The following is a 12,168-nucleotide window of genomic DNA, read 5'->3' on the forward strand; positions in this document are numbered from 1 at the left end:
GAGCCCACATGCTGCAACTACTGAAGCCCGTGCGCCTAGAGACCGTGCTCTGCAGCAAGAGAAGCCACCGCAGTGAGAAGCCCGCGCACCACAACGAAGAGTAGCCCCCGCTCACCGCAACTAGAGAAAGCCCGCGCACAGCAACGAAGACCCAATGCAACCAAAAATAAATTTTAAATTAAAAAAAAATAATAAAGTTCATTCGTTTAAAAAAAAAGGAAAAACTCAAGTTCACCTGGTGAAAATAATTTGCATCCCTGTTTGATCCACTTTTCAAAACTGCTTTTGACCTTTTTTACAGAATTTTATTTTTACATCTCTGGTATCTTGGCCTAAAAGCTGCTGTCCTCTACTGAACATGTTTACCTAGTGAGCCATGGGAATAAAACGCTCTTCTGTTTTTTTGTTTCAAGATGCAGACAGTGGAGGAGATAGCCAGGAAGAGAGCGAGCTGGATGACCAAGAGGACCGCCCATTTGTGCCTCCTCCTGGATACATGATGTATACTGTGTTTCCCGATGGTTCTCCTGTACCCCAGGGCATGGCCCTGTATGCACCACCTCCTCCCTTGCCCAACAACAGCCGACCTCTCACCCCTGGCACTGTTGTTTATGGCCCGCCTCCCGCTGGGGCCCCCATCATATATGGGCCTCCACCCCCCAACTTCTCCATCCCCCTCATCCCAATGGGTGTGCTGCACTGCAATGTCCCGGAGCACCATAACTTAGTAAGTGGAAAGACACAAGACCCCTATCCACACTGCTTCCATGGGAGACTGAGTGAGGTTATATACTTAATGAGTCGACCTACTTATGCATGGATTATATCCCAAAAGTGTGTTTGTAAGGCTGATGTTTAGAACTGAGCAAGCATCCTCTTATTAAAACACTGTTCTGGACGGGAGTTAGGGTACCAGGCCATTCTACGAACCTGGTTTAACCATTTTATAACAAAAATGCTTTCAGTCCAGAAAATAGCCATTTTTAGAAAGCTTTTTATATATTTTTCTATTGACAAGTACTATATTAATTTGTATGTATAGGTATATTCACATACTAGTGCCTGTACCTGTACATACACATATTATGTGTGCTTGTGTATGAACACATGTAAGAGCAGCATACAGTAAGGTTTTGGAGGGGGTTGTCTCTGGGTGGTGAAATTAATGATTATTCTTTCTTTCGTTTCATAGTTCTTAACTTATTGTGTGCATAATTTTGTGTCCTGTTTTTCCCACTTAATGTTACAAGCATTTTCCCCATGGTTTTACAAGCGTTTTTAAGCAGTATTTTAATGACTGCATAACATTTCTTTATTTGTAGGCTGTGTAGTTCATTTAACTGTGTATAAATTTTTACTGTATTTCATATTTTCCTCTAGGCTAAATTCTGAGAAATGATTACTTCCTAATCACTAGCTTCCTTTATAACTTTTTTGCTCTAAAGAAATAAAATGCATTACAAGGGCCTCCTTCAAACTTAAGGCACCTGGAGCTCTTTATTTTTTCCTTTTCCTCTCAGAAGATTGAGAGGAAGATAAAGGACTAGGATACCTGGGTGCCAAGCCACCAGCCCCATTTTAGTAGGTCAGACTGGTTTCAGAGGGACTGTGGATATTTACATGGTTAAAAATGGTAGTTACTCGTGTTATCCTGCAGTTTTTCAGTGCACACTGTTTTTATAGCAATTCTGTTGGTTCTTTTACCCTCCACCAGTACCCAGCTGTTCCTGTAGTTTCCCAGGTGTGCCTTTATACCTCCCTACATTTGCACATTATTTCTTCAGCGTAATCGTTTCCTGTTTCATTTATTCTTCAAAACCAGGCAGAACACCACTTCCTCTAGGCATCCTTCTCAGCCAACTCCTCTCCCATGTGTGCAGAGGAGGGAGACACCTCTGTCTGTGTCTTCTGCTAGATGCTGAACTCTGGAGCCAGACATTATCCACAGGAGGTGCTTGGTGACTATTTATCAGCCATAGCTGGACTGATGGAAGAGTCGTACAATCTGTTGGTCCATCAATTTCATCTATGGCACGTGAAGAAATTGGCTTGACTTAATTTTTCTTTTCATACTGAAGTCTTAGAAGCTACCACTATTATCAGGTCAAAGATACCACTTTAATCACTGTTAATTTCAGTTTTGGGCAGGAAGAAGGGGAAACATCATGTGATATTTCAGTATTGCATTTTTTTCTTTGTCCAGGAGAATGAAGTTTCTAGATTGGAAGACATAATACAGCATTTAAAATCAAAGAAACAGGAACAGTGGATGAGAGTATCCAAGCAGCAATGTGAGAAAGAAATAGAAGAACTGCATCATAATATTGATGATCTTTTGCAAGAGAAGAGAGACTTAGAGCACGAAGTAGAAGAATTGCATAGAACCATTCAGAAACATCAACAGCGAAAGTAATTATTAGCCATTTTATCTTTATAATTCAGATGAATATGATGTTAGTTCATTAAGGTAACCTAAATCAGTGTTGTCCAATAGAACTTTCTGTGATCTTGGGAATGTTCTAGATCAGTACTATCCAAAACAGTAGCCTTAGCCACATGTGGCTATTGAGTACTTGAAATGTAGCTAATAGAACTGAGGAACAGAATTTAATTTAATTTAATAGCCACGTGGTGATTATCATATGGGATAGTACAAGTCTAAGTTCTTTTGGCCAATAATCCATATCAGCTCCTCTTGTAGTCCCTCTTGGAGAATGGCACAACCGCCACCCCTCCCCGGTTACCCTGGCTGGAAACATGCTGGGTGTCCTCAACACCTGCCTTTCCCTCACTCCCCCAGGCATCCAGCTGCTTTCCAAGTCCCACTGACTCTATACACAAAGAGCTCTCAAACTGGTCCCCTTCTTTCGTCTCCACTACCCTGGCCTTTAGTCATCCTCATTCCTAGGTCAGGCCTTCCAGGTCTAGTGTCTTTCTCTCCATCCCACCCTCGACATGGCTGCAGACATAACTGTGCACGCTCCCCTGTGTCTCTCATTCCCACCAGCAAACATACTGCCCTCCAAGATCTGAACCCTACCTCTCTCTTTTATCCTTCTCTCCCACACGGTACTTACTCTAGCCCTACACTTTGCTGTGGTTTCCCTGAGCACCACGTTTTCTCCTGCCTCCCCACCTTTGCACATGCTGTCCTTTGCCTGAAATGGCTTCCCGACCTGCCCCCCACCTAACTCCAGTGTGTCTTTCCAGATGAAGGTTAGGGATCCCCTCTGACAGAAAAGCTTTCTCATCTCAGGCTCCCACAGTTTGGAGTTGGCAACCTTGGGCGTAGTGTTGTTCAGACCATGTTGTAAGATACCCAGAAGGGCAGTAGCGGGGCCTCCCTCTCTGTGCCCCAGCATCTGGCATAGGGTCCGTTAGCTAATGCTTGTATCTGCTGCGTGGGTCAGTTATGTAGAAGCCCATCTTCTGCACTAGACCATGAATTATGACAGTTCCCCAGTTTTTGTCCCTTAAGCCAGACTGGCCCAGGTACCAGGGTTGGGGGGAGACCTGTGGAGTACATAGAGGTGAGTGAGATATGGTCTCTGCCTTCTAGGAGCAAACGCAAGAGTGACTGATAGACCTGGCAGGGAAAACCAAGGGTCATACCGAGAGAAGGTTGGGACTAGATGTTTGAAGGCTTGGGGGATGGTTATTTCATTTTTGTAGGTGTATATGGGGGAGGTGAAGTTTTTTGAGGGGGGTGTAGTGCAGTGGGAGAACCACTTCTTTTCCTAGTTATAAAAGTATAATAAATGATCATTTTAGGGAATTTGGATAACACAAAAATGTTCAAAGAAGAATTCATCTGTTAATATGTTGATGAATTTATTTTCATGTTTTTCTGTCAATGATAGTCCCATTTTCAAATAATTTTGACTTTAGCCTTGAGTTACCAAGTCCTGTGTTACTCTTTCTGATTTGTCAAATATTGTCACCATAATTTTACTCTAGTAGAAACTTAGGATAGTTTTGAGGGAATGGATGATTATTGAGGCAGTGGTTTGTTTTATTTTTATACCACAGAAGAATTGAAGTATCAGCATTGTCTTGACCAAGTGCTGATGAAAAAATAATCTTTATATTTAAAAGGACAAAACAACTGCCTCATACATTATACATATTATCCACTTATTGTCAACAGTATGCCATGTTGAGTAAAAAGGTAAGCATAGACATTGAACTTAATCAGATGTAGCTGTCTGTCCAGTCCCTTCTCATATAAAATTAGAAAATCATTGTGCATCTTTTTATCATTAGGCTACAAGTATCTATATTGTCACATTTAAAATCTCTTGATGAGTGTGTATATATGATTTTTTTAGAGACTTCATTGATGGAAATGTTGAGAGTCTTATGAATGAACTAGAAATAGAAAAATCACTCAGGCACCATGAAGATATTGTAGATGAAATTGAGTGCATCGAGAAGACCCTCCTGAAACGTCGAGCAGAGCTCAGGGAGGCTGACCGACTGCTGGCGGAAGCTGAGAGTGAACTTTCACGCACAACCGAGAAAGTATGTGCTGTTGTGCTTGGGGTGAGGCGGCTTGCTGGCTTGCTGGCTTGCTGCCGTCGGCGGCAGCGGCAGGAAGGGTTAGAAAGAAAACGTGAAGAGCAAAGTGGTCCAAGTCAGGCTGTGCTCTGCTAGTTAAGGAGCTGTGAGAATTTGGGCAAGTTGCTAAAGTCCCCGAGCTTTGCTTTCCTCCTCTGTAAATTCAGGCTAAGAAAACCTAGGCTGTTCAGTATGAATTAAATGAAGTATAATTAACCTAGATTATACTAATTAACCTAGATTATACTAATTATACCAGAATTAACCTAGTATAATTCAGTATGAATTAAATGAAGTAGCATATTTAAAGCTCCTGAAAGTCATTTAGTTCCTAACACACCCCACCTCCTTATCCTGTGTGTGTCTTTTAAAAATCATTCGGGCTGTGATATCTGTGTTTATTAAATAGGTCAATCTTATTTCCTTATAACAATGGACCTCACAAGACTCTTATTCTTACTTTGTTCTCCAAGTTGATAGTAAGATAAAATCAAATATTTTTTGGCCTGAGGTAGTATTCTTAAGACTGAAACACAGAGGAAGTTGGGAAGGAAAAGGGACTGCCTTTTATGAGCCCCTGCTATGGCCACACATTGGCTATTTTATAAATATCACTTCATTTAACCTTCCTGGCAGCGTTGTAAGATGGTCATTAGCCCAGTTCACACATGTAGCTCAGAGGCTGGTCTAGCCCAGGGTCACACAGCTAAAGTTCTGACTCACCAAGAGAGCTTTAGATGGGAATTCCAGGATTAAAAACAAAAGTCCCGAATCCATATGGGCCACATCAGGAACTACTATTTTTATATTGTTATTTCAACATGGATCAATTTAAATGAATAGAAATCTATTACCCAGGAACTGAAATGAAGGATTTATTAAAGAAATTCTGTGAGTGATGGCTTTAATAAGAATGGAAAAGTGTCCTCATCTCTTTTCAGGTGATCAGTTCCCTCTTCTGTCACATGTTAGATTACTGTGAGAGAAAATAGGTGTGAGCAGGACCAAAGAAAAATGCATCACTGGTGTATAAAAGAAAATTGCTGAGACTGGTAGTTGGCAGAGATAGTAAGTGAACCGAGACTAATAAGCTCGTCCTCCTTCATCCTCCCAAAATGACTCAGGGAAGCAGCTTGCTAAAAAGGAAGAGGAAAGGAGAAAGTGCTGGATTTTGTAAGGAATGTGCCAGACTTGTTAAAACCTGATGTACAAGGGGCTAAAAAACTACTTAGAGGGGGCTTCCCTGCTGGCGCAGTGGTTGAGAATCTGCCTGCCAATGCAGGGGACACGGGTTCGAGCCCTGGTCTGGGAAGATCCCACATGCCGCGGAGCAACTAGGCCCGTGAGCCACAGTTACTGAGACGGCGCGTCTGGAGCCTGTGCTCCGCAACAAGAGAGGCCGCGACAGTGAGAGGCCTGCGCACCGCGATGAAGAGTGGCCCCCGCTTGCCACAACTAGAGGAAGCCCTCGCACAGAAACGAAGACCCAACACAGCCATAAATAAATTAAAAAAAAAAAAAAAAAAAAAACTACTTAGAGACGTGGCTGGCTTTCTGTAGTGTGTAGTGAGTTCTGTCCAATGCTTTGCTGATGAATCTGGTAGAAACCAGCTATCCGAAGTGGAAAGAAGTGTGGTGAAATATCTAGCTCTCTGGGAGCTGGCCAAACCCTCTTGCATCCACACGGGGTATTTACTAGACGAGCTTCACATACAGATGCCTCTGACTTGAGTGCAACTGCAACACGGAGTGTTTTGGCAGAAAAGTGAGTCACTGCTCAACCAAGTGCAAACCATACTCTGTTTTTGGACCTCTCGTGACATTTTTTTTTTTTTTTAATAAATTTATTTATTTATTTATTTATTTTGGCTGTGTTGGGTCTTCGTTTCTGTGCGAGGGTTTTCTCCAGTTGCGGTGAGCGGGGGCCACTCTTCATCGCGGTGCACGGGCCTCTCACTGTCGCGGCCTCTCTTGTTGCGGAGCACAGGCTCCAGACGTGCAGGCTCAGTAGTTGTGGCTCACGGGCTTAGTTGCTCCGCGGCATGTGGGATCTTCCCAGACCAGGGCTCGAACCCGTGTCCCCTGCATTGGCAGGCAGATTCTCAACCACTGCGCCACCAGGGAAGCCTCGTGACATTTTTAAGCCTCTTATTTTAGACAGAAAAAGAAACCAAGGTGACAAAAAAAAAAAAAAAATGATGTTTTTGCCAAATCATATATAGGAAGATTTTTAAATACTTCAAAAGTATTAAATATTTGTGTTTCTCAGCCATAATTAAATCATCCTTCGATTAATGGGGTTTTACTTAACAAGATAATATCTAGAGTAAAGGAAGAATCTTTATGTGGAGGGAATATTGGTAAAATCACTTCCTTGCCACTTAATTGGGTAGATATTTATTTGTTCACTTTTTTCTTCTCTTTTTGAAATTTCTTTTTTTCCTTTTTTTTTTTGGTTGTTGTTTTGGGGTAGATATTTTTAAGTGAAAAAAATAACATATAATAACATTACAGATTATTTTTAAATAAAACATCATCCACCATCTCACCACCCTCAAATGACGATTTTTGTTTTTGCACAGCCTTTCTGTCTTTGTTGACAAGATAGATTTCTATAGTTGCTCTTACAGTGCTTATACCATTTAAAATTTTTTTTCAGCCAACATTTTATCATTAACATTCTTCTATGTTACTACATTGTCATATTATTTTAAAGACTGCACAGTATTCCATTGTGTTGATGCATTATCACTTACTGAATCGATTGTTTGTCAAGTCTTATATTATTTCAGTATACAATGAGCATTTTTGTGTAATAGTTCTTCTGAATTCTTTTTTGAGAATTGGAGAGTCAAAGTGAATGAACATTTTTATCAGTCTTTCTGTATTGTCTTGTTTTCCAAGAGCTGTGCCAATTTACGATACCAATAGCCGTGAGAGAGTATTGTAACTGAATTGCTTTTAACGACAGTTTCTTTTCTAGACAAAAAATACTGTTGAAAAATTCACTGATGCCAGAAGAAATTTATTGCAAACTGAGAAAGATGCTGAGGAGTTAGAAAGGAGAGCTCAGGAAACTGCTGTTAACCTTGTCAAAGCCGATCAGCAGCTCAGGTAGGTGGACTCCCTCAGCCATTGATGTCCTCGGTGAGATGAATGAGAAGTTTGATTCTAAGAGGACGATAATTGCTCTATGATAAACAATGCACGTCAAGTCTAAGGAGTCTGGGGGAAATAAAGAGATGTCTTTTAGATTGCTCCAGGCTGACACAAAGGATTTGGAGCAGCACAAAATCGAGCAAGAAGAAATCTTGAAAGAGATAAACAAAGTTGTTGCAGCAAAAGACTCAGACTTCCAGTGTCTAAACAAGAAGAAGGAAAAACTGACAGAAGAGTAAGTACGGCCTCTGCAGGCCTTCAAGGGGCTTGTGCTGGAAGGCGGCTCTTGGGGCTCTGTCTCCCTTCCAATTTGCTCTAGTACTGCTGGTGCTTTGTAGGCTGCAGAAGCTGCAAAAAGACATCGAGACCGCAGAACGCACTGAGGATCATCACCTGCAGGTGCTTAAAGAGTCGGAGACACTCCTGCAGGCCAAGAGAGCAGAGCTGGAAAAGCTGAAAAGCCAGGTATGGCAGCAGACACCTCGAAAACCAGTTCATGCTCCTTTGAAACCTACATTCGTGTTATGATTATAAAAAGAAATACATGTTTGATTGTAGAAAAGACTGGAAAATACATAATAAAGTATAAAGCATAAATGAGGCTGTATATCCTAGTGGTTAAGAATAGAGTCCAACCCAAATTTGAATCTCAACTCAGTACAAGATATTATTGAATAAGTGAGTCTCAAAACACAATATGCTCTGAGATCATTTATGTTAAATGTGTTTATGTATACTTATGTTTGAATATTTAGTCTATACCAAAGTACAAACATGGTCGTCTGATAAGGGGGAATTGTGAATATTTTCTATTTTCTTCCTTTTGCATGTCTGCATTCTCTGCTTTTCTATAACTAAATATGTATTGTCCTTAAAATTGTAAGTTTTAAACTTACAAAATGAATAAATTTTTTAAATCCTTGCCTAACTTCCATTGTCAAGGTGGTTGTCAATTGGAATAAACTATAGATATGAAAGTTCTTTGAAAACCATAACCTGAAGGATAATCATTATTATCATATTGTTGTTTTTGCTGTGATTTAAGTGTTTTTACCTATGTGAGCTCAAGGCCTTTATTAGGCATTTTATGCCTGTAGCCCCCCAGCCTGGCCTTCCTGACTCTTGCAGCTAGGATTGTGAGAATTAGACTACCTCCTTATTTCCCCACACAACCTTTAGCTGGACTAAATATTCCCCATCTCAGCACTTTGTCAGGTTTTGCATTCTTTACTTTTCTTTAATGCAGGTAACAGGTCAGCAGCAGGAGATGGCTGTCTTGGACAGACAATTGGGGCATAAAAAGGAGGAGCTGCATCTACTCCAGGGAAGCATGGTCCAGGCCAGAGCTGACCTCCAGGAGGCGCTGAGACTGGGAGAAACTGAAGTAGCTGAGAAGTGCAGTCACATCAGGGTACATTTTTCAATAGTTTTTCTTAAGAGTCCTAGTATAGTCCTGTAGATTTATTTTGAGATATTTTCATTGGTCTCCCCCTAAAATGCAAATATAAATTCCTGAATCTTGATGCCTCTGTCACGAGCTTGGTGTTGAGCTACCTATCCATGCTGTGGCTGCCGTGCATAGCTCTCGCCCTGTGTTGTTTTCTGGACGTGCCCAAGGTTTTATGCCTCTGTGCCCTTCTCATACTGTTTCTTCTCTAGGAGTCCCCTTTCTGGGAATGTCCAGATCCGACCCAGCTTTCATGGTCCAGCTTCATGCCACTAAGAAGACTTCCCCAACTTTTCCTTTACCCTGGAAGGAGTTTCTCTCGATTCTGAGTTTAGTAGCACTCTGCACATTTCCTAGGGCACCTTAGCCTTTTGTGATCATGTTTCTGTTCCCTGCCTTATTTCCCCACCAGGTGCTAAGCCCCTTGAGGGCAGGAGATGTGTCTGAGTCAGCCTTCTTTCTCTGCAACACATTGCTTTGCTCATAGTAAATATTGCATATAAATTTTAAATGAAGATAACGTGTTACTTTTTTGCTTCTATTATACTGAAATATGTTAGTGTAAAATATAGTGCTGTTCTTGATGTAAAACTCAAACATGAGCATGTTTCCAAATGAGAATTTCTATGAAATGAGACAGTTAATAACAGAACTGATTTTAAAGTAATTTCTATTCATAACTTGGTGAACGTGGGTTGACTTTTTTCTTTTCTTTTCTTTTCTTTTCTTTTCTTTTTCTTTGAACAGGAACTAAAATCTCTTCTGGAAGAACTGAGTTTTCAGAAAGGAGAACTGAATGTCCAGATTAGTGAGAAAAAAAATCAACTTTCGCTTATAAAGCAGGAAATTGAAAAAGAGGAAGAAAATCTCCAGGTAGTTTTAGGGCAAATGTCTAAACATAAAACTGGTAAGTTTAAAGTTTAACCTTATTTCTAATCAAAGAAAAGCAGATTATAAAAGGAATATGATATTTTCTGCCACTCAAATTGACTAAAAGCAAAATAATCATCTTCATTGCTGACCAGGGTGTGATGAAAGAAGAGCACTTACAGGCTGTTGATTGAAGTATAAAATGGAACAACCTCCCAGTGTCTTAAGACTATTAAACTCACACCTGTTAAACCAGGTAGCCCATTTCCAGTTATCTAGAGAGGGCAAGCATTTATGTACATCGCGGCAATATTTATTTTATTTCTCTCTTTTTTTTTTTTTTAAGAAGTAAGCCTTTATTTCCTTGTTTTACAAATTAAGTTGACTGAGTCAGTTACTTGCAACAGAAATTATAATGACAAAATTTGGAAACAAATGACTAATTTAAAAACCATATTTTGGGCTTCCCTGGTGGCGCAGTGGTTAAGAATCCGCCTGCCAATGCAGGGGACACGGGTTCAAGCCCTGGTCCAGGAAGATCCCACATGCCACGGAACAACTAAGCCCGTGAGCCACAACTACTGAGCCTGCGCTCTAGAGCCCGTGAGCCACAACTACTGAGCCTGCGTGCTGCAACTACTGAAACCTGCACGCCTAGAGCCCATGCTCTGCAACGAGAGAAGCCCGTGCACCGCAACCAAGAGTAGCCCCCGCTCACTGCAACTAGAGAAAGCCCACGCACAGCAACAAAGACCCAACGCAGCCAAAAATAAATAAATTTTTTTTAAAAAACATATTTTAACATTTAATGACATGCAAAAATGCTGATGAAAGAAGAGTGAAAAAATAGATAAAAACTGAATATTGATTGTAGTCCCAATTTATTTTAAAATATATATATGTGTGTGTCTGTTCGTGTGCGTGCGCTCCTGGTAGGGAATACATCAAAATGCTATTGCAGTAGTGATTGTCTTTGGATGGTAGGATAATGATGGGTTTTCATTTTTTTTCTTTTATACTTTTTTCAAATTTTCTATAATGAACAAATATTTTTATAATCAGATAAAAGTAATTAATGTTTAAAAATCTATATTTCAAAGGACAAAAGAATTGTTATATAAATCTCAGCTGATATATTTTAAAGTTTTTCCTATTTATTTTGATTTAAATTCTTTTAGGTAGGGTAAGTACTTTTTAGAACTAGATCTCTGTTGAATGTTTTCGTTTAAATGTTTATAACAAATTAATGTTTAGCAATACTTTTAAAGGCTTATTTACATTCAGAATACAATTAATTAGCTCCATTAATTCAGCACAACAAATATATTTTTATTATCTTTTGTTTCTTGTATCAGCCAGTAGTATTATTTTCTGTTTCATTTTGTAAATGTTTCCACATTCATTTAATTGCCTGGACCATGCTTTGTTTCTGTTAGAACTAAAGAATATTCTGGACATGTTGCAACTTGAAAACAATGAGCTGCAAAGTTTGAAGCTACAACATGACCAAAAGGTGTCTGAGTTAGAGAAGGCTCAGGTTGAAGTGCTAGAGGTAATAAACAAGCTGTTTTACCAGTAGTGAACCGTGGTTTTCCTCAGTTTGCATGGTTGACTCCCCTTTTATCTGCTTTAGGAGAAACTGGAGTTGGACAGTTTGCAGCAGACAGCCCTGCGACAGAAAGGGGAAATAGAGTGGCAGAAGCAACTCTTGGAGAGGGACAAACGAGAAATTGAGCGAATAACTGCTGAGACCCGAGCACTGCAGTTGTGTGTTGAGTCTTTGTGCAAACAAAAGGAAGATCTCGAAGAGAAATGTGATGGCTGGGAGAAGAAGTTGGCACAAACCAAACGGTGAGAGCAGGAACAAGTAAGCTTGTAAGATCCCATCTGGAAGGCTAAAGCATTATTAACACACTATTCAAAAAATTGGAAAATTGAGAAAAGGCAAAAAAATACAAAATATGCCACAAACTCAGTATCACAATACAATTCACCAATAGCATTTTTGGGTGAATTTTCCTTTTAGGTTTTTTTTTTTCCCGAAAGCATTTTTTAAAATAACTTGTTGTGATTTTTTTTTTTTAAGTAAAATAATTTATGCTTGTTTGTGTGTAGGAAGACCCAATCTTAACCCA

At 40.0% G+C, this 12,168-nt stretch overlaps 1 protein-coding gene across 6 annotated transcripts in view; it reads left to right on the forward strand.

The window, feature by feature from the left end:
- CNTRL (centriolin) overlaps positions 1-12,168 on the forward strand; it is a 92,954-nt gene that overhangs the window by 58,786 nt on the left and 22,000 nt on the right. For all 6 annotated transcript variants that reach the window (XM_007178101.2, XM_028165420.2, XM_007178103.2 and 3 more), the window contains 10 exons: positions 414-727; positions 2,204-2,409; positions 4,329-4,521; positions 7,541-7,671; positions 7,811-7,951; positions 8,055-8,181; positions 8,963-9,127; positions 9,911-10,070; positions 11,470-11,585; positions 11,667-11,884. In XM_007178101.2, the coding sequence (XP_007178163.2) occupies positions 414-727; positions 2,204-2,409; positions 4,329-4,521; positions 7,541-7,671; positions 7,811-7,951; positions 8,055-8,181; positions 8,963-9,127; positions 9,911-10,070; positions 11,470-11,585; positions 11,667-11,884 (1,771 nt within the window). The remainder of the gene's footprint in view (positions 1-413; positions 728-2,203; positions 2,410-4,328; positions 4,522-7,540; positions 7,672-7,810; positions 7,952-8,054; positions 8,182-8,962; positions 9,128-9,910; positions 10,071-11,469; positions 11,586-11,666; positions 11,885-12,168) is intronic.

The sequence above is a fragment of the Balaenoptera acutorostrata genome, chromosome 6, assembly GCF_949987535.1.
Source record: "Balaenoptera acutorostrata chromosome 6, mBalAcu1.1, whole genome shotgun sequence".
Taxonomy (NCBI): domain Eukaryota; kingdom Metazoa; phylum Chordata; class Mammalia; order Artiodactyla; family Balaenopteridae; genus Balaenoptera; species Balaenoptera acutorostrata.